We start from the raw sequence: 23,092 nt of genomic DNA, 5'->3' as shown, positions 1-23,092 counted from the left end.
GCTATAATATCTACTCACACGTGCACACACACACGTGCACACACACACCCATAATATCCTCTGTGAATCTGTTGAATGGTTTTGGTTTCTTCTCCCTCAACACACGCTTTTCGTAGCTTCCTAGAAGGACTCACACATTTTCACACAGTTTTAATCTAATTTCGCAGGATTGCAACGGAGGAAGGAAATATTAATACAAAACATAACATAGCCATGCTAACACCAGACAGACAGTTGTATTTCACAGATGCCTTTCAAGACACTCAAGGACACCTTACCTTAAAAGTACATACAATCAGAGTGCAAGTAAAATCAAGTCCTGGTGATAGACCCTGCCCAGTTTTAGCATAATGTTAATGCCTAACATTATGTTAGCATGGCTATGTTTATAATAAAATGGCTCCTTGTGTTCCCTCCATAGTCCAACTGTGCCCAGTACGCTGCTGATCGGAGGGAGGAGGAGAAGATGTGTGATCACCTGATCAGCGCTGCCAAACACAGAGACCATGTAACTGCCAACCAGCTCAAACAGAAGATCCTCAACATCCTCACCAATAAGCATGGAGCCTGGGGCAGCCTGGCACAGAGGTAAGACCTAGGGCTGAGGTATAGAGGTTGGGCTGAAGGATAGGCCTTGCTAGGGCTGGGGCTGAAGGATAGGCCTTGGGCTGGGGTATAGGGCTGGGGCTGAAGGATAGGCCTTGGTCTGGGGTATAGGGCTGGGGCTGAAGATAGGCCTTGGTCTGGGGTATAGGGCTGGGGCTGAAGGATAGGCCTTGGTCTGGGATATAGGGCTGGGGCTGAAGGATAGGCCTTGGGCTGGGGTATAGGGCTGGGGCTGAAGGATAGGCCTTGGGCTGGAATATAGGGCTGTGCTGTAGGGTTAGAGCAATGGCTGGGGTATATACTGTATATACTGTTTACATCCTCACCAACAAACACAGAGCTTGGAGCAGCCTGGCACAGAAGTGTGGACTGGGTCTGGTGAAAGGTTTAGGGCTGGGGCTACCTGGAGCTGGGCTGGCCCAAAGGTCAAGCTAAGACCAGGCTGGGTAACAGAACTTCCAGTATTCGTTGTACTGTACAATTACCTGGTCTGTGAGCCACAGAATGCAGTGCTGGGAAGCATCAGGGACCAGGTCAACCAACTCAGTAAACCAACTCAGACCAACTCAGACTGAACCCCCCTTGGGATCGACTGGTCACACAGACTGGGGGTGGGGTTTGGGGGAGGGGGGGGGGGGGGGGTGTGTGTGTGTGTGTGTGTGTGTGTGTGTGTGTGTGTGTGTGTGTGTGTGTGTGTGTGTGTGTGTGTGTGTGTGTGTGTGTGTGTGTGTGTGTGTGAGCGTTTGTGTGTATATGAGAGAGGTGTGTATGTGTGTACTAGAAGGTGTGTGCATGTGTGGAGTGTCCTCTGGGCCTTTAAAACTATAGATAGTTGGAGCCTTAGCTCTGCTTCCCACCACACATACACACACACACTCAGTGGTTGAAGTGGGACAGTGCTGAATAGTGATGCTGAAACCACCCATCTGAGCAGTATCCATTTGTCCAACTAGGTGGGAAATCCTCTAAGGGTTCCAAAGTTGAATTAGGTGTTCCTCGTGGTTTGTGATTAGACCCCTACTACTATTCTCTCTATGTTTCCCCCTGGTAATGTCACAATGACATACAAGTTCATTGGGATGTTGATGCCATTGGCTATGATCTGTTCGGAAGCTTCTTAAAAAACAAGCTTTATATCAGGCAAGTCTGTTAGGTACAAATTCTGTATTTACAACGACGACCTGGCGAGTGGCAAGTGCAGCAAAGGTCCTGTCAAACCTTGCCTTGCTTACTGAAAGAACACTACTCTCACTGAAACCATAGCTTGACTTTCTTTATTGGATTTTGAAAACACAATACAAATGATTAAATATGTTCTCTACATACAGATGGCTAGCTATGTTCAGTAATGGGATGTTGTTTACTCAATATCGATAGAAAACTCATCTGGATCATATTTTGAGTGCTTTAAGAATTGTACTGTGTTTTCAGATGTTTTTATTGACAAAATACAATATACCTTCATTTAGTTTGTAAGGAGAATTCAATTGATTAATTGATTGATTGATTGATTTAGGAGTGTTTTAAAGGCTACTTGTACTCTGCATGGGTTTTGTGGCGTGTAGATTTAGTGATTTCGACATGCATCATCCCACCTGACAAACACAGCCCTGGAAACAGATGCACATTGACCATCATTGGACCATTCATCTATGGGTGCATCTGACTCCCAAATGGCACTCTTTTCCCTATATAGTGCATTACTTTTGAAAGAGGCCTATTTACCCATGCAGCTATACCTTACATAATGCACTACTTTTGTCCACTTTTAACCAGAATAGGTGACCAGAATATGGTGCCGTTTGGATTCAAACTATAGCACAGATTGAACTACAGTTGGAATTGTATTGTATTATAGATATCCTTACCTACAGTAGCAACTGAATGTATTACTTCAAATCAAATGTATTTATATAGCCCTTCGTACATCAGCTGATATCTCAAAGTGCTGTACAGAAACCCAGCCTAAACCCCAAACAGCAAGCAATGCAGGTGTAGAAGCACGGTGGCTAGGAAAAACTCCCTAGAAAGGCCAAAACCTAGGAAGAAACCTAGAGAGGAACCAGGCTATGTGGGGTGGCCAGTCCTCTTCTGGCTGTGCCGGGTGGAGATTATAACAGAACATGGCCAAGATGTTCAAATGTTCATAAATGACCAGCATGGTCAAATAATAATAATCACAGGCAGAACAGTTGAAACTGGAGCAGCAGCACGGCCAGGTGGACTGGGGAGAGAAGGGAGTCATCATGTCAGGTAGTCCTGAGGCATGGTCCTAGGGCTCAGGTCCTCCGAGAGAGAGAGAAAGAAAGAGAGAAAGAGAGAATTAGAGAGAGCATACTTAAATTCACACAGGACCGGATAGGACAGGAGAAGTACTCCAGATATAACAAACTGACCCTAGCCCCCCGACACATAAACTACTGCAGCATAAATGCTGGAGGCTGAGACAGGAGGGGTCAGGAGACACTGTGGCCCCATCCGATGACACCCCCGGACAGGGCCAAACAGGAAAGATATAACCCCACCCACTTTGCCAAAGCACAGCCCCCACACCACTAGAGGGATATCTTCAACCACCAACTTACCATCCTGAGACAAGGCTGAGTATAGCCCACGAAGATCTCCGCCACGGCACAACCCAAGGGGGGGCGCCAACCCAGACAGGAAGATCACATCAGTGACTCAACTCACTCAAGTGACGCAACCCACTCTAGGGACGGTATGAAAGAGCCCTAGTAAGCCAGTGACTCAGCCCCTGTAATAGGGTTAGGGTTTTTTCTGCATCATTTTTGGACAGAAAGTTTCTGATTTTTGCAATGTTACGTAGAAAAAAGCTGTCCTTGAAACAGTCTTGATATGTTCTTCAAAAGAGAGATCATGGTCCAGAGTAACGCCGAGTTCCTTCACAGTTTTATTTGAGACGACTGTACAACCATTAAGATTAATTGTCAGATTCAACAGAAGATCTCTTTGTTTCTTGGGACCTAGAACAAGCATCTCTGTTTTGTCCAAGTTTAAAAGTAGAAAGTTTGCAGCCATCCACTTCCTTATGTCTGAAACACATGCTTCTTGCGAGGGCAATTTTGGGGCTTCACCATGTTTCATTGAAATGTACAGCTGTGTGTCATCCGCATAGCAGTGAAAGTTAACATTATGTTTTCGAATGACATCCCCAAGAGGTAAAATATATAGTGAAAACAATAGTGGTCCTAAAACGGAACCTTGAGGAACACCTAAATGTACAGTCAATTTGTCAGAGGACAAACCATTCACAGAGACAAACTGATATCTTTCTGACAGATAAGATCTAAACCAGGCCAGAACTTGTCCTTCACCAACTTACCAAATGTTTGAGCATTGTGTATATATTTCAGCATATTCTACGGTATGTTTGATCATATGCAGTTCTGATTGAGAAATTCATAAAACAGACCAACAGTAGTATAAGTAAAGTACCCATGGAAAAACATATAAGAATGAAATGTGGGCTGCTACTGTAGATTTACGTATTCAAATATTTATAGAATTTCTCTCCAGGGATAGCATTAGTATTGGAACAAAAGGTTGCTGAGAGGGGGAGCATTGTAAATTATACTGAACAACTTCAAACAAAATCCCATTTAATGGTGACCTGCTGGAGAAGAAAAATGCTGCAATATGTTCATGAGCTCAGGGCAGTGTAGCAGCTCAGCCTTATTCAATGCTACATTAACTTTCCCATTTATGCTGCTCTTGTAAAATAGAAAGCCCTCCAGCATTCTGAGGGGGCTGTCTGTTATGTGTGTGTGTGTGTGTGTGTGTGTGTGTGTGTGTGTGTGTGTGTGTGTGTGTGTGTGTGTGTGTGTGTGTGTGTGCGTGCGTGCGTGCGTGCGTGCGTGCGTGCGTGCGTGCGTGCGTGCGTGCGTGCGTGCGTGCGTGCGTGCGTGCGTGCGTGCGTGCGTGCGTGCGTGCGTGCGTGCGAATGCTTGCCTGCACAGAAATTGTTTTTCCTTTAACCTTAAGTTCTGCCTGGAGACTAGCCAGAGGATATTGATCATCTGTGTGGAACGTTTTATCAACAGAATTATATATTTAATATACTCAGCCAGGTGAAACTACTGCTGATGGCTATAGTGGACATTTTGTTGCAGGTTTTTACACAACTGTAATATTTTGAATTAGTAACATAATGCATTTTCAGATGTGTTCAGAAGCCATTATGACATCTGATCGTTACACTGTGTGACAAGGAGACACTGCACACAAATGGAAAGCCAATGGCTACATCCCAAATGGTACCCTATTCACTATATTGGGCCCATTTGGCTCTGGTCAACATTTGTGCACTACATGGTGAATACATGCCATTTGGGATACATACAAAATCTCTCTGCGATCATATTACCTTTTATATGAATTAACTAGATACTCTCTGTTCATCATATATGCATAGTCACTTTAACCATATCTACATGTACATACTACCTCAATCAGCCTGACCAACCGGTGTCTGTATGTAGCCTCGCTACTGTATATAGCCTCTCTACTGTATATAGCCTGTCTTTTTACTGTTGTTTTATTTCTTTACCTACCTGTTCACCTAATACATTTTTTTGCACTATTGGTTAGAGCCTGTAAGAAAGCATTTCACTGTAAGGTCTACCTACACCTGTTGTATTCGGCGCACGTGACAAATAAACTTTGATTTGAGATGAGCCCAGTAGGTGGTAGGGCTGTTTAAGGCAGTGTGACCAGCCCAGTAGGTGGTAGGGCTGTGTTAAGGTGTGTCACCAGCCCAGTAGGTGGTAGGGCTGTGTTAAGGTGTGTGATCAGCCCTGTAGGTAGTAGGGCTGTGTTAAGGTGTGTGACCAGCCCAGTAGGTAGTAGGGCTGTGTTAAGGCAGTGTGACCAGCCCAGTAGGTAGTAGGGCTGTGTTAAGGCAGTGTGACCAGCCCAGTAGGTGGTAGGGCTGTGTTAAGGTGTGTGATCAGCCCAGCAGGCTGTTGGATCATACTTTCTGCTTTTGCCCGATGATGAATGTGCTCTGTATTGAGTTGACATCACAAAATCAATAGTGTTCAAATTGAAACAGTATAGGGTTGTATTGATCCGCTGTGCTAAATCAGAACGAGAAACCTTTGATGCAGCTCTGAGACAGCTCCCCTCCTCCTTCTCCACCCCTCCCCCCTCTTTCCTCCTTCCTCCTCTCCTCCCTCTCTCTCCCTCATCCCATCACAGCACCCTATCAGTTTGAGCTTCACACTGATAAATCAAGTTGAAAATTGGATGTTAGAATTTTCTCCAGTGTGTGAGTGAGTGATTTTCTCTGGCCCATCGTCCCTCTGCTGTGACCCCCTGACCCCTGTCACTGGATTATAAAGTTCAGCGTTGTCAAGAGAAAGGAGACATCAAGGCAAGGCTGATGAATTCATTCTCGGATAATACACACCGCCTTTAACTACCAGTCTTAAACTATGATAATAACCATGCAAGTTTGTATTTATCTTCTTTAGGGCTCTGCGTGTCGCAGCGGTCTAGAGGCGTCACTACAGACCCAGGCTGTATCACAGTGGTCTAAGGCACTGCATCTCAGTGCTAGAGACGTCACTACAGACCCAGACTGTATCACAGTGGTCTAAGGCACTGCATCTCAGTGCTAGAGGCGTCACTACAGACCCAGGCCGTATCACAGCGGTCTAAGGCACTGCATCTCAGTGCTAGAGGTGTCACTACAGACCCAGGCCGTATCACAGCGGTCTAAGGCACTGCATCTCAGTGCTAGAGGTGTCACTACAGACCCAGGCCGTATCACAGCGGTCTAAGGCACTGCATCTCAGTGCTAGAGGTGTCACTACAGACCCAGGCTGTATCACAGCGGTCTAAGGCACTGCATCTCAGTGCTAGAGACGTCACTACAGACCCAGGCTGTATCACAGCGGTCTAAAGGCACTGCATCTCAGTGCTAGAGGTGTCACTACAGACCCAGGCTGTATCACAGTGGTCTAAGGCACTGCATCTCAGTGCTAGAGACGTCACTACAGACCCAGAATGTATCACAGCGGTCTAAAGGCACTGCATCTCAGTGCTAGAGGTGTCACTACAGACCCAGGCTGTATCACAGCGGTCTAAGGCACTCCATCTCAGTGCTAGAGGCGTCACTACAGACCCAGGCTGTACCACAGCGGTCTAAGGCACTGCATCTCAGTGCTAGAGGCGTCACTACAGATCCAGGCTGTATCACAGCGGTCTAAGGCACTGCATCTCAGTGCTAGAGACGACACCACAGACCCAGGCTGTATCACAGCGGTCTAAGGCACTGCATCTCAGTGCTAGAGACTTCACTACAGACCCAGGCTGTATCACAGCGGTCTAAGGCACTGCATCTCAGTGCTAGAGACGACACCACAGACCCAGGCTGTATCACAGTGGTCTAAGGCACTGCATCTCAGTGCTAGAGACGTCACTACAGACCCAGGCTGTATCACAGCGGTCTAAGGCACTGCATCTCAGTGCTAGAGGCGTCACTACAGACCCAGGCTGTATCACAGCGGTCTAAGGCACTGCATCTCAGTGCTAGAGTCGTAACTACAGACCCAGGCTGTATCACAGCGGTCTAAGGTCCTGCATCTCAGTGCAAAGGCGTTATTCCATACCCCACCACGATCCCGGGCTGTATCATAACCGGACGTGATCGGGAGTCCCATAGAACTGCGCACAATTGGCCCAGCATCTCAGTGCTAGAGGCGTCACTACAGATCCAGGCTGTATCACAGCGGTCTAAGGCACTGCATCTCAGTGCTAGAGATGACACCACAGACCCAGGCTGTATCACAGCGGTCTAAGGCACTGCATCTCAGTGCTAGAGACGTCACTACAGACCCAGGCTGTATCACAGCGGTCTAAGGCACTGCATCTCAGTGCTAGAGACGACACCACAGACCCAGGCTGTATCACAGTGGTCTAAGGCACTGCATCTCAGTGCTAGAGACGTCACTACAGACCCAGGCTGTATCACAGCGGTCTAAGGCACTGCATCTCAGTGCTAGAGTCGTAACTACAGACCCAGGCTGTATCACAGCGGTCTAAGGCCCTGCATCTCAGTGCAAAGGCGTTATTCCATACCCCACTACGATCCCCGGCTGTATCATAACCGGACGTGATCGGGAGTCCCATAGAACTGCACACAATTGGCCCAGTGTCGGCCAGGTTAGGGTTGACCGTCATTGTAAAATAATAATTTGTTCTTAACTGACTTTCCTAGTAAAATAAAGGTTAAATAAAAAAATAAATTTACACAAATGTTATACAAATTGTTATTTTCAATGACGGCCTAGGAACAGTGGGTTAACTGCCTTGTTCAGAGGCAGAATGACAGATTTTTACCTTGTCAGCTCGGGATTCAATCTTGCAACCTTTCGGTTACTAGTCCAACGCTCTAACCACTAGGCTACCTGGTGCCCCACATTACAGACGGTTGGTTATTGATTACAGCTGCAGCCCGGCACTAGGCTCTGATACAACATCCATTATCATTAACTTCACTCAGCTCTGTGGTTTTAAGACATATTGTATGTGAGCGCGTAGAGTAAATACACTACAGGACGAAAAGTATGTGGACACCTGCTCGTCAAACATCTCATTCCAAAATTCTGGGCATTAATATGGAGTTGGTACCTCCTTTGCTGCTGTAACAGCCTCCACTCTTTTGGGAAAGCTTTTCAGGCACTGATGTTGGGCGATTAGGCCTGGCTCGGAGTCGGCGTTCCAATTCATCCCAAAGTTGTTCGATGGGGTTCAGATCAGGGCTCTGTGCAGGCCAGTCAAGTTCTTCCACACCGAACTCGATAAAACATTTCTGCATCGCTTAGTGCACGGGGGCATTGTCATACTGAAACATACTGTTGCCACAAATTTGGAAGCACAGAATCGTCTTGAATGTCATTGTATGCTGTAGCATTAAGATTTCCCTTCACTGGAACTAAGGGGCCTAGCCCGAACCATGAAGAACAGCCCCAGACCATTATTCCTCCTCCACCAAACTTTACAGCTGGCGCTATGCATTCAGGCAGGTAGTGTTTTACTGGCATACACCAAACCCAGATTCATCCATCGGACTGCCAGATGGTGAAGCGTGATTCATCACTCCAGAGAACGCGTTTTCCAGAGTCCAATGGCGGCGAGCTTTCCACCATGCTTGTCATTGCGCATGGTGATCTTAGGCTTGTGTGCGGCTGCTCGGTAATAGAAAGCCATTTCATGAAGCGCCCAACGAACAGTTATTGTGCTGGCGTTGATTCCAGAGGCAGTTTGGAACTTGGTAGTGAGTGTTGCAACCGAGGACAGCAACGGGTGTGGCTGAAATAGCTGAATCCACTCATTTGAAGAGGCGTCCACATACTTTTGTGTGTATATATATATATATATACACACAAAAGTATAGTAGTATATATATGTTGGCTTTGTTTTTATAGTTCTCATGAATTGGAAATCACATTTCACCCAATCACACCAACCTCTGATCTACCAGGATTCTGGGAACTATCTTTTGTCACATGCATTTATTCAAGTTTGATACTTACTAGGTTGCGTTGCCAAGTGAGAAGTCTGCATCTCCATTAACACCAAAGGCCTCCCTTGTCCACCACTCTCTTCGTCCCAAATGGCACCCTATTCCCTATATAGTGCACTACCTTTGACCAGAACCTTATGGATCCTGGTAAAAAATATTACACTATAGGGAATAGGTTGCCATTTCAGACAGAAACCAGGCATTCCAATATGGCTATCTTAATAGGATGTAGAGCAGGTGGAAGGAGGCAGACAGACAGACAGACGGACGGGGGGACGGACAGACAGACAGACAGACAGGACGTCCTTTGTTTCAAGGTGTCACTGTTGACCCCAGAAGCTGACTAAACCCTCGTCCTGTCCCCCGTCCCCACCCCTGCTCTCCAGACCTTAACCCAACCTGACTGAGCTATCGATTGTCAACATTGTAACATTGCTCCTGTATAATTACTTTTTCAGTAGTGGAGGGAATGGAGGAGATAGCGGTGGCATATATTGATCCTGGTGAGGAGAGTGGAACGGGCGTTTCCCTTGACGAACAGAGTTTCATCTCTCTCTCTCTCTCTCTCTCTCTCTCTCTGATGAATGGCAATACTCTGCCTGTGGATAATAACTTAGTGATGGAATGGACCCTTCAGTCACTGGCTGCCTGGCTAAGCACTCCGCTGTCTCGCCTCGCCGGGTTATCCATTCTAATAGCAGCTCTGAAGAACAGAGAGGAGAAGACGAGGGGAAGATAGGGAGAGAGGTAGATGAAGGTCTCTCTGGGTCCTGTGTGAAGGTATACGGAGGACCAGTGAATATGATCCTACTGGACATGATGGTTCATTTAGAAGATGAATGTGGCAGGAACCTTAACACAGCCTTGGTGATGTCTGTCCTCTATAACTATGTTTATTCAAGAGGGGAAACAACATATTTCATCATGGGGAGGTTAAAGAAATGAAGTTCCTTTGTTGTATCGCTCCTCTTTCTCGCCGCTCTCATTTGTTGTTGACCCACAGTACAGCAGCTCCTCCCTTGGGGCAGAGTTAACCTTGCAGCTTGATAATTACCTCTGAAGGGGAGCGTTCACACAATCATCAGTTAAAGGGGAGCAGAGAGAGAAGAGAGAGCTGGGAGGTGAGCCCCACCTCTGATGAAAGCTGTCAGGGAGTGAGGGGTTCAGACATACTAAAACGCTGCTGTAGACTGTAGTCTCACTGTTACTGACTGTAGTCTGACTGTTACTGACTGTAATCTGAATGTTACTGACTAATCTCACCGTTACTGACTGTAATCTCACAGTTGCTGACTGTATTGTCACAGTTACTGACTGTAGTCTCACTGTTACTGACTGTTAGTGACTAGTCTGACTGTCACTGACTGTTACTGACTGTAATCTCACAGTTGCAGACTGTATTGTCACAGTTACTGACTGTAGTCTCACTGTTACTGACTGTTAGTGACTAGTCTGACTGTCACTGACTGTTACTGACTGTAATCTCACAGTTGCTGACTGTATTGTCACAGTTACTGACTGTAGTCTCACTGTTACTGACTGTTAGTGACTAGTCTGACTGTCACTGACTGTTACTGACTGCCATTTACTAGTCTGACTGTTATTGATTTACTGACTAATCTCACAGTCACTGACTGTAATCTCACAGTTACTGACTGTAGTCTCACTGTTACTGACTGTTACTGACTAGTCTGACCGTCACTGACTGTTACTGACTGTCACTGACTAGTCTGACTGTTATTGATTTACTGACTAGTTTGACTGTTACTGACTATTCTGACTGTTACTGACTGTAATCTCACTGTTACTGACTGTTACTGACTGTTATTGACTAGTCTGACTGTTACTTACTGTCATATCATTGTTACTGACTGTAATCTCATTGTTACTGACTGTAATCTCAATGTTACTGACTGTAATCTCATTGTTACTGACTGTCACTGACTAGTCTGACTGTTACTGACTGTAATCTCATTGTTACTGACTTTTACTGACTATAATCTCACTGTTACTGACTGTAATCTCATTGTTACTGACTGTAATCTCATTGTTACTGACTGTAATCTCATTGTTACTGACTGTCACTGACTAGTCTGACTGTTACTGACTGTAATCTCATTGTTACTGACTTTTACTGACTATAATCTCACTGTTACTGACTGTAATCTCATTGTTACTGACTGTAGTCTGACTGTTACTGACTGTTATTGCTGGTAGTCTTACTCTTTATACGTTGCTATGCATTCATTACACAAATTATCTTATTTCTGATGTACTGTCAGTCTTTTTTTCTGAATTTACACTTTACTTTGAAAAAAATGAAACTTGATACACCATCCATGGCCATATGGTTGCCAGTTGCTTCGTGTTGATGTGCAGTTTTATTTAGCTGAGTCTGTCTTTTGATATAGAACAATGTGTCACCATTGTGATCAAAGCCAGTCAGTGAAATAGTACACTGATTGACAGACATTTTGTTTTCAGCCTTTCTTCGTCAATTAGATGGCTGAATGTCTTTTTATACCTGACCGGTTGAAACCTGTCTATCCGTAGGGATCCATCGACTATGCTGCCTGTTTTGGGAGATGTTTGAAAGCTGATGTTGAATGTTTCTGTATTTAATATGTGTATAAAAAAAATATATACATATATAATACTGCACTGTATTTTAGTGATATGATAGGTTTCAGAAGGATAATCATTTGGTAGATGAATTGTTTATAGCGAGACCATCAAGAAGTACTTTCTAGGGTTGCAAAATTCTGGTAACCAAGTTAGAAAATTCCCGGAATCACAAGGGAATACGCAGGAAATCCAGCATCCTCCGACGAGTATTTCTAGAAAACCTGAGAATTTGGAGGAAATTACTAGAATTTTGCAACCCTAGTATTTCCATGCTTACATTTCAGAACATGGTTGGCATGTCCCCAGAGCAGAATGGTTTAGTGTGTCATGGTAATACTGACCAGTGTATCATGTTAACAGTGACCCTAGTCTAGACCATAAACCATAGACAATGAATAGCTTCCTCTCATTGGTAAATGGACAGAGTGTGGATGGAGGAGAGAAGAAAGGACATTTGTTCTCAGAAGGACTTAATCTGAGAGCTCTGGAGTGTGTTTAGTGTCAGAGTCACACAGGGCACGGGGTTCAGGGTGCAGGGTGTGAGGCCAGGGCTCGGGGTGCAGGGCAGGGTACCCACTTCACAGAACAAGGGGTGAGTGGTAAGACACTAACCAGTCCTGCCTCTTTAAAATGACGAGTCACTGATTAACTGCTATTTATTATAATTATCCCCCATTTACGTCTCAAATAGAAGCATTTAAAGAGAATATAATGGTAATTTATTGAATCTTTCATTCCTTTTCTTTCTAATCTCTCACAATAGTCCTCTCTGTCAGGAGAAACTGGCTGATGCTGAAACCAGTATAGTTTTGTTCTAACTAAAACATGGATAGTGTTGTCCGAACTTAAACATGAGTAGCTCTGTTCCATCTGAAACATGGTTACTTCTGTTCCATCTGAAACATGGTTACTTCTGTTCCATCTGAAACATGGTTACTTCTGTTCCATCTGAAACATGGTTACTTCTGTTCCATCTGAAACATGGTTACTTCTGTTCTAATTTAAACTTGTATACTTCTGTTCTATCTGAATGATCGTCCCTCCAGAGGGTTATGCTTCATTTAGAACTATCTGTGTTACCTCATTAGAAATAAACATGTTGAAAATAAACATCAGAACCATGGTCCAGTTTACCGCCATGTTTGAAGAACACTCTGGAGTAAACACTCTTCACTGGGTCTTTGACAATGTGGTCAGCTGTAATGGTTTGTTGATATTGTAGTTTGTTGATATAATGGTTTGTTGTGTTTCTAACAGAGATATGACCTTGATGGGGTCCAGCATACAACAGCCTAGTGCTAGTGATTGTATACGTCTCAAATGGCACCCTGTACCCTATATAGTGCACTACTTTTGACCAGGGCCCATAGCCTCAGTCTGGATATAGGCAGTTCTTAAGTAGTTATTGTAGCTGCACTTTGACAACAGTGTTTTTAGTAGTTATTGTAGCTGCACTTTGACAGACAGTGTTTTTAGTAGTTATTGTAGCTGCACTTTGACAGACAGTGTTGTAAGTAGTTATTGTAGCTGCACTTTGACAGACAGTGTTGTAAGTAGTTATTGTAGCTGCACTTTGACAGACAGTGTTTTTAGTAGTTATTGTAGCTGCACTTTGACAACAGTGTTTTTAGTAGTTATTGTAGCCGCGCTTTGACAGACAGTGTTGTAAGTAGTTATTGTAGCTGCACTTTGACAGACAGTGTTGTAAGTAGTTATTGTAGCCGCACTTTGACAGACAGTGTTGTAAGTAGTTATTGTAGCCGCACTTTGACAGACAGTGTTTTTAGTAGTTATTGTAGCCGCACTTTGACAGACAGTGTTGTAAGTAGTTATTGTAGCTGCACTTTGACAGACAGTGTTGTAAGTAGTTATTGTAGCTGCACTTTGACAGACAGTGTTGTAAGTAGTTATTGTAGCTGCACTTTGACAGACAGTGTTGTAAGTAGTTATTGTAGCTGCACTTTGACAGACAGTGTTGTAAGTAGTTATTGTAGCTGCACTTTGACAGACAGTGTTGTAAGTAGTTATTGTAGCTGCACTTTGACAGACAGTGTTTTTAGTAGTTATTGTAGCTGCACTTTGACAGACAGTGTTGTAAGTAGTTATTGTAGCTGCACTTTGACAGACAGTGTTGTAAGTAGTTATTGTAGCTGCACTTTGACAGACAGTGTTTTTAGTAGTTATTGTAGCTGCACTTTGACAGACAGTGTTTTTAGTAGTTATTGTAGCTGCACTTTGACAGACAGTGTTTTTAGTAGTTATTGTAGCTGCACTTCGACAGACAGTGTTGTAAGTAGTTATTGTAGCCGCACTTTGACAGACAGTGTTGTAAGTAGTTATTGTAGCTGCACTTTGACAGACAGTGTTGTAAGTAGTTATTGTAGCTGCACTTTGACAGACAGTGTTTTTAGTAGTTATTGTAGCTGCACTTTGACAGACAGTGTTTTTAGTAGTTATTGTAGCTGCACTTTGACAGACAGTGTTTTTAGTAGTTATTGTAGCTGCACTTTGACAGACAGTGTTTTTAGTAGTTATTGTAGCTGCACTTTGACAGACAGTGTTTTTAGTAGTTATTGTAGCTGCACTTTGATGGACAGGTCAGTCTTAAACAAGCCTCTAAAATCATCTGCAGGCAGTAAAGGGCCTGATAGACACCATGTATTACTTTTAGCCTGCCTGTTCCTTCCTTCCTCTCCTCCTCCTTCTTTCCTCTCCTCTCCGATGAATAACCTCAATGGAAATGGGAATAAGTAGAGTCATGTCATTGGTGTCCTGTGGTCGATTTTGTCAAAAAAGGACATTGTACAGACTTAAGTCACTATACAGTGAGCTCCAAGTGTTGGGACAGTGACACACTTTTTGTTGATTTGGGACTGTACTCCAGCACTTTGGATTTGGAATGATACAATGAGGTTAACGTGCACACCGTCAACTTTAATGTGAGGGTATTTTCATCCATATCGGGCGAACTGTTTAGAAATGACAGTCCTTTTAGTACATAGTCCCTCCATTTTAGGGGACCAAAAGTTTTGGGACAAATTCACTTATGTGTATTTAAGTAGTAAAACGTTTAGTATTTGGTCCCATATTCCGAGCACTTTATGATTACATCAAGCTTGTGACTCTACAGACCTGTTGGATTCATTTAGAGTTTGTTTTGGTTGTGCTTCAGATTATTTTGTGCCCAATAGAAAAGAATGGTAAATAATGTATTTTGGAGTCAGAATAGAATATGTTTCTAAACACTTCTACATTCATGTGGATGCTACCATGATTATGGATAGCCCTGACTATAATCAGGAATAATAGTGAGCGAGAAAGTGTCAGGCAGACATACAAATATTAAACCCCTGAGACAAGCTAACCTCTCACAATTACAGTAACAGGGGAGGTTAGCATTTCTGAGGGGGTATGATATACAGTTGAAGTCGGAAGTTTACATGCACCTTAGCCAAACACATTTAAACTCAGTTGTTCACTATTCCTGACATTTAATCCTAGTAAGAATTCCCTGTCTTGGGTCAGTTAGGATCACCACTTTATTTTAAGAATGGGAAATGTCAGAATAATAGTAGAGATAATTATTTATTTGAGCTTTTATTTATTTTATTGCATTCCCAGTGGGTCAGAAGTTTACATGCACTCAATTAGTATTTGGTAGAATTTCCTTTAAATTGTTAAACTTGGGTAAAACGTTTCAGGTAGCCTTCCACAAGCTTCCCTCAATAAGTTGGGTGAATTTTGGCCCATTCCTGCTGACAGAGCTGGTGTAACTGAGTCAGGTTTGTAGGCCTCCTTGCTCACACACACTTTTTCATTTCTGCCCACATATTTTATATAGGATAGAGGTCAGGGCTTTGTGATGGCCACTCCAATAGCTTGACTTTTTGCCACAACTTTGGAAGTATGCTTGGGGTCATTGTCCATTTGGAAGACCCATTTGCGACCAAACTGTACCTTCCTTACTGATGTCTTGAGATGTTGCTTCAATATATCCACATAATTCCCCTTCCTTATGATGCCATCTATTTTGTGAAGTGCATCAGTCCCTCCTACAGCATAGCACCCCCATAACATGATGCTGCCACCCCCGTGCTTCACGGTTGGGATGGTGTTCTTTGGCTTGCAAGCCTCCCCCTTTTTCCTCCAAACATAATGATGGTCATTATGGCCAAACAGTTATATTTTTGTTTAATCAGATATAGGACTCGTTTTTACTGTGGATATAGATACTTTTGTGCCTGTTTCCTCCAGCATCTTCACAAGGTCCTTTGCTGTTATTCTGGGATTGATTTGCACTTTTCGCACCAAGGTACGTTCATCTCTAGGAGACAGAACGCGTCTCCTTCCTGAGCGGTATGACGGCTGCGTGGTCCCACGGTGTTTATACTTGCATACTATTGTTTGTACAGATGAACGTGGTACCTTCAGGCGTTTGTAAATTGCTCACAAGGATGAACCAGACTTGTGGATGTCTACAATTTATTTCCGAGGTCTTGGCAGATTTCTTTTGATTTTCCCATGATGTCAAGCAAAGAGGCACTGAGTTTGAAGGTAGGCCTTGAAATAGATCCACAGGTACACCTCCAATTGACTCAAATTATGTAATTTAGCCTATCAGAAGCTTCTAAAGCCATGACATCATTTTCTGTAATTTTCCAAGCTGTTTAAAGGCACAGTCAGTGTATGTAAACTCCTGACCCACTGGAATTGTGATACTGTGAATTATAAGGGAAATAATCTGTCTGTAAACAATTGTTGGAAAAATTACTTGTGTCATAAACAATGTAGATATCCTAACCGACTTGCCAGAACTAGAGTTTGTTAACAAGAAATTTGTGGAGTGGATGAAAAACGAGTTTTAATGGCTCCAACATAAGTGTATGTAAACTTCCGTCTTCAACTGTATGTGCGTCTGTAAAGTTCTCATTCGATGTATTATTCACGATTCATTCAGGATTATCCATAATCATGGTAGCATCCACATTAGTGTAGAAGTGTATAGAAACATTCTATTCTTATTTACAGTAAAAGTGACTCCATTATGACACATTATTTACCATTAATTTCTATTGGGCACAAACTAATCTGAAGAGACACAAGCTTGAAGTAATTGTTGCGTGCTAGGAATATGGGACCAAATACTACACTTTTGACTACTTTAATACACATAAAAGTGAATTTATCCCAATATTTTTGGAGCTCACGGTATATACTGTAGCTATACCACTATACCATACTATGACTATACTTCTCTACAGTGTATCACTATACTATAACTGTCCCCAGTGCCAATACTAGCCTAGTTCATCACTACAAACCAGCTCCCACTGTCCTAGATTGGGCTGTATTTGTGTTGTGAAATTGTTTTCAGTCCTTTCATTTCCCTCTTCACCGTTTTATTTTGAGTCATAACTGTCAGGTTTAACTGCCTTTTACCAACAGAACACATTCCCTGTGGAGCCAGGGTGTTAAATCTGTCTTTGTCTCCACAGCCCCGAGACACACACACACACACATTCAGGAGAGATGGGATTTAAATACACAGAGGAAAAAGGAGAGAAGATAGTGTTTTTACACATTTATTGCACTGCACTTAAATTCTAAAAGCATCCGTGAATAATGGCCGCCATGTTTCCTCTTGGTTATCAGGTCTGGAAAATGAGCTTTTAAAATGCAGTTTGAAATCCATTTGTGTGATTGATGTGTGACAGGGCAAATACATTTAGCCAGTTTCTGGGAGGCTTGGCCTCAGTCATTCTTTATGCCTGTCCTGAAGCCCCACTACGAGGGGAAAACGGGGAAGTGGAGAGCCAGTCGTCCTCACAGATCCCATTGAGATAAACTGGCTGTCACTGCCTTGCACTTTACAGTCTGTACAGTCTGTATTGATCAAATGTTCAGTATATAGTCCAATTATTGTATGCAAGTCATTACCCTCATATCATTTGGTAGTATTTGTCTGTTTCTGTAAGTCTGTTAGCCTAACATCAATAGAAGACTTTAGCTGGCAGACATTTACTAAATCTTTGTTTAGTATCAAACAGATTGTGTAATCCGCCTGGAGGACATCTGTGTCTGAAGCTGTTCTAGGGTCACATTATTTCCCTGCATGCATTTATCTGTCTCATGCATGAAATTAAGCTTTTTGTGCTCATATTGGATTCAGCAAAGCAGAGTAGACATATAGCTTCAGATGCTGGAGAATATCAGACATGTCCTATTAGATGGATTTGAGTGAATTTATGGACGAGAACATCACAGTTTTAACACCTCTCAGTATGCAAAATCTAGCTTTGTTTCCTTCTCTCTCACTCTGTTCCGAATATAGTCTTACAATACACTTACAATACCATCAGTACACTCCGAATACCATCGGTACACTCCAAAAACCATCAGTACACTCCGAATACCATCAGTACACCCGAATACCATCAGTACACTCAGAATACTATCAAATTCAACACACTCAGAATACCATCAGTACACTCAGAATACAATCAGCACACTCCACATACAATCAGCACTCCGAATACCATCTGCACACTCCGAATTCCATCAGCACACTCCGAATACCATCAGCACACTCTGAATACCATCTGTACACTCCGAATACATTCAAAACAGTACACTCCGAATACCATCAGTACACTCCGAATACATTCAAAACAGTACACTCCGAATACCATCAGTACACTCCGAATACCATCAGTACACTCAGAATACCATCAGTACACTCAGAATACTATCATGGCATTTGGAGTAAACTCAGAATACCACCTGTACACTCCAAATACAACCTATACACTCTGAATGCCACCTGTACACTCCAAATGCCACCAGCAAACTTCAAATACACTCCAGAATACCATCCGTACACTCCGAATACCATTAGCACACTCCGAATACAATCTTTACATTCAGAATACCATCTGCACAATCTGAATATCATCAGTACACTCTGAATACCATCACATTCAGTACACACAGAATACCATCAGTACACTCAGAATACCACCAGTACACTCAGAATACCATCCGTACACTCAGAATACCATCCGTACACTCAGAATACCATCTGTACACTCCGAATACCATCAACACACTCCGAATACCATCAGTGCACTCCGAATACCATCAAATTCAGTACACTCAGAATACCATCAGTACACTCAGAATACCACCAGTACACTCAGAATACCACCTGTACACTCTGAATGTCACCAGCACACTCCGAATACCACCAGTTCCCTCAGAATACCACCATTACACTCTGAATACCATCAGTACTCTCCAGATACCATCAGTACTCTCCGGATACCATCAGTACACTCCGGATACCATCAGTACTCTCCGGATACCATCAGTACTCTCCGGATACCATCAGTACTCTCCAGATACCATCAGTATACTCCGGATACCATCAGTACTCTCAGAATACCAAATGGAACTACTTTTGACCAGAACCCTTAGGTGTGTAGTATTTTAGATGTGTGCGTGTGTGTATGTGTGCGTGCGTGTGTGTGTGTGTGTGTGTGTGTGTGTGTGTGTGTGTGAGCTGACTGAGAAGCCCCTTATGGGAGCCATTCCCAAATGGAGTTCCCTATGTAGTGCACTTCTTTAAACCAGGGCCCATAGTGCGCTATGTAGGGTATGTATAGGGAATAGGGTACCATTCCATTTGGAAGACATCCCGGATCACCCTCACTGATCTGCCTGGCCCAGCCTCCTTCAGCACAGCAGCTTGGCACGATGGTCCAGATTCTGTCTGATGCCAACCGCACGATTTAGAGTATCACTGGCCCCTCTCTCCTCCTCCTCTTCCTTGCCCTCTTTTGCTTTCTGCTTCTCCTTCACTACTAAGCCACCTCCGAAGTGAAAGCATATGCTGTGGGATGAGGTTGGGGGGAGGGAATCATCATGTTTGCTTGGTTAATCAATTCATGTAATCTTGGGGTTGGTTTGTTTAACGTTTGATTCATATTAGCTAGATACAAATGAAAACATTTTGGCTTGTAGTTTAGGTTGCTGTACAACAATGATTATCCTTCTGCAAATCAAATCTCATGCATCATATGTGTTTAATATGTTTAATACATTGCTGAGGAAATGTTCAAAGCAGCTCCTTCCTCGTCCACCACGGTAGGCAGACTATTTGTAGTGGGAATTAGGGGTTATAATCTGTAACGGTAATCTCTCGTCTGCCTACAGTGGATTTACATTTTTCCGGCTATGTAATCTATCGTTTACAATATCATTTACGTGGCTTTGTCCCTCCACCTACTGACATCTCTGTTCTTCAGCTCCAAGCCTGCTGGGAGACTGACAGACATGGGACAAGCTCTAGACGTGCAGATACTCTGCGCACACACACACACACACACACACACAGTTGATTGATGTTTAACTGAGACTGAGGTCTCGTGGCTGTCAAATGCCTGCTAAGTCTCCTGAGCCTTCAGCTTACTGACAGTTGTAGATATTACATTCATATTATATTCACAGAACGGTTTGGTGATGTGATCCCCTTGTAACACGTTAATCTGTTTAGGCTGACTCAATATTATGGCAGAGAAGAGAGAGATTGGGAGGTGTAGGGGAAGGTATACAATGGAAGTCCTGGCTGCTAGCCAGACTGCCAAAGCTGGAGGTGGATTGGCAACTGGAAGGCTGTCTGGGTTGTTGTTGTTTGTGGTGGTAATACACACTGACTGGATCATTTACAAGGTGGAGGTGGAGGCATCATTTTAATAGGGTCGTATATTGGTAAAAGGTCAATAAAAGAGCCCTATACGAGCCCTGGCCAAAAGTAGTTCACTATACACTGAGTGTGCAAAACATTAGGAATGTCTGCTCTTTCGATGATATAGACTGACCTGGCGAATCCAGGTGAAAGCTATGATCCCTTAATGATGTCACTTGTTAAATCCACTTCAATCAGTGGATTGAAGGGGAGGAGACCGTAGAAGGGGAGGAGACAGGTTAAAGAAAGATGTTTAAACTATGAGACAATGGAGACATGGATTGTGTATGTGTGCCATTCAGAAGGTGAATGGGCAAGACAAAATATTTAATTGCCTTGAACGGGGTATGGTAGTAGGAGCGAGGAGCACTGATTTCATTGCCTTGAACGGGGTATGGTAGTAGGAGCGAGGAGCACTGATTTCATTGCCTTGAACGGGGTATGGTAGTAGGAGCGAGGAGCACTGATTTCATTGCCTTGAACGGGGTATGGTAGTAGGAGCGAGGAGCACTGATTTCATTGCCTTGAACGGGGTATGGTAGTAGGAGCGAGGAGCACTGATTTCATTGCCTTGAACGGGGTATGGTAGTAGGAGCGAGGAGCACTGATTTCAGTGTCAAGAACTGCAACACTGCAGTGTTTTCACGCTCAACAGTTTCCCCCGTGTATCAAGAATGGTTCAGCAATGGACATCCAGCCAACTTGACACAACTGTGGGAAGCGTTGGAGTCAACATGGGCCAGAATCCCTGTGGAACGCTTTAGACACCTTTTAGGGTCCATGGACCAATGAATTGAGGTTGTTCTGAGGGCAAGGGGGGGGGGGGGGGAGTGCAACTCAATGTTAGGAGGAGCAGGAGGACTGTGTAGTTCCTCACTCTGGTCTAGATGGAGAGGATGAAGATGAAGCACGTGGTCCATTGATGTGACTGAGGATCTTCTCAGACCAAACTGTCATCTGCTCCACTGTCATTTGAATCATCACTCTCTCCCTCGCTCCATATTTCTCTCCACAGCTCCGTTTGGAGTACGTAAAGGACTTGCAGTGTTTTTCTACTTTTAGTTCCCCTTGAAGGAAACACAAAGCCTTTGAAATGTGTCCAGCCAGAGCTGCACTTAGTAACCTGATGCTGGGCCAACTGCTTAATGGTTTGCATTAGCTGCAAGCAATAAAACTATCCTCCTTCCCAGGTCCTCCCTGCTAATGTTGGAATAGTCATTTACAAAGATGGTTACCACATGCTGGAGCTGTTCCCTTCTTTCTCTCCTGTTTATAAGGCTCTAATTCACTCTTATTAATAATGAATAAAAATGCAGTTTTCTTTTGGGTTGCCCCAGGGCTCTGAGAATCATTTCAATGAATATTTCAACACATTATTTTAATCATGGTTCCACATACCCACACAGGGAGGGAAGGAGTAAGAGAGGGAAGGGGGGCTGTTTTATAGTTCTCAGACCCTCCCCATCATTAAACCCCACGTTGCTGCCTCCATCCCTCCATGGCTCTCTGCCTCCCTCCTCTCTCCCTGGCTGCCTTCCTCCCTCCTATCTCCCTGCCTCCCCTTCCCTTCTCCCTCCCCACTCTCTGCCTCCCCTTTCCTTCTCCCTCCCTCCTCACTCCCTGCCTCATCTTTCCTTCTCCCTCCCTCCTCACTCCCTGCCTCCCCTTCCCTTCTCCCTCCCTCCTCACTCCCTGCCTCCCCTTCCCTTCTCCCTCCCTCCTCACTCCCTGCCTCCCCTTCCCTTCTCCCTCCCTCCTCACTCCCTGCCTCCCCTTCCCTTCTCCCTCCCTCCTCACTCCCTGCCTCCCCTTTCCTTCTCCCTCCCTCCCCACTCCCTGCCTCCCCTTTCCTTCTCCCTCCCTCCTCACTCCCTGCCTCCCCTTCCCTTCTCCCTCCCTCCTCACTCCCTGCCTCCCCTTTCCTTCTCCCTCCCTCCCCACTCCCTGCCTCCCCTTCCCTTCTCCCTCCCTCCTCACTCCCTGCCTCCCCTTCCCTTCTCCCTCCCCACTCTCTGCCTCCCCTTCCCTTCTCCCTCCCTCCTCACTCCCTGCCTCCCCTTCCCTTCTCCCTCCCTCCCTCCTCACTCCCTGCCTCCCCTTTCCTTCTCCCTCCCTCCCCACTCCCTGCCTCCCCTTCCCTTCTCCCTCCCTCCTCACTCTCTGCCTCCCCTTCCCTTCTCCCTCCCCACTCTCTGCCTCCCCTTCCCTTCTCCCTCCCCACTCCCTGCCTCCCCTTCCCTTCTCCCTCCCCACTCCCTGCCTCCCCTTCCCTTCTCCCTCCCTCCTCACTCCCTGCCTCCCCTTCCCTTCTCCCTCCCCACTCCCTGCCTCCCCTTTCCTTCTCCCTCCCTCCTCACTCCCTGCCTCCCCTTTCCTTCTCCCTCCCTCCTCACTCCCTGCCTCCCCTTTCCTTCTCCCTCCCTCCTCACTCCCTGCCTCCCCTTTCCTTCTCCCTCCCTCCTCACTCCCTGCCTCCCCTTCCCTTCTCCCTCCCTCCTCACTCCCTGCCTCCCCTTTCCTTCTCCCTCCCTCCTCACTCCCTGCCTCCCCTTCCCTTCTCCCTCCCTCCT

At 44.7% G+C, this 23,092-nt stretch overlaps 1 protein-coding gene across 1 annotated transcript in view; it reads left to right on the top strand.

The window, feature by feature from the left end:
- LOC139382269 (neurobeachin-like) overlaps positions 1 to 23,092 on the top strand; it is a 318,332-nt gene that overhangs the window by 141,137 nt on the left and 154,103 nt on the right. Inside the window, exon 39 of the mRNA XM_071126139.1 lies at positions 422 to 588. Coding sequence (XP_070982240.1) covers positions 422 to 588 — 167 coding nt within the window. The remainder of the gene's footprint in view (positions 1 to 421; positions 589 to 23,092) is intronic.

This window comes from Oncorhynchus clarkii, chromosome 24, assembly GCF_045791955.1.
Source record: "Oncorhynchus clarkii lewisi isolate Uvic-CL-2024 chromosome 24, UVic_Ocla_1.0, whole genome shotgun sequence".
Classification (NCBI taxonomy): Eukaryota; Metazoa; Chordata; class Actinopteri; order Salmoniformes; family Salmonidae; genus Oncorhynchus; species Oncorhynchus clarkii.
This window is presented reverse-complemented; position numbering and strand designations above follow the sequence as displayed.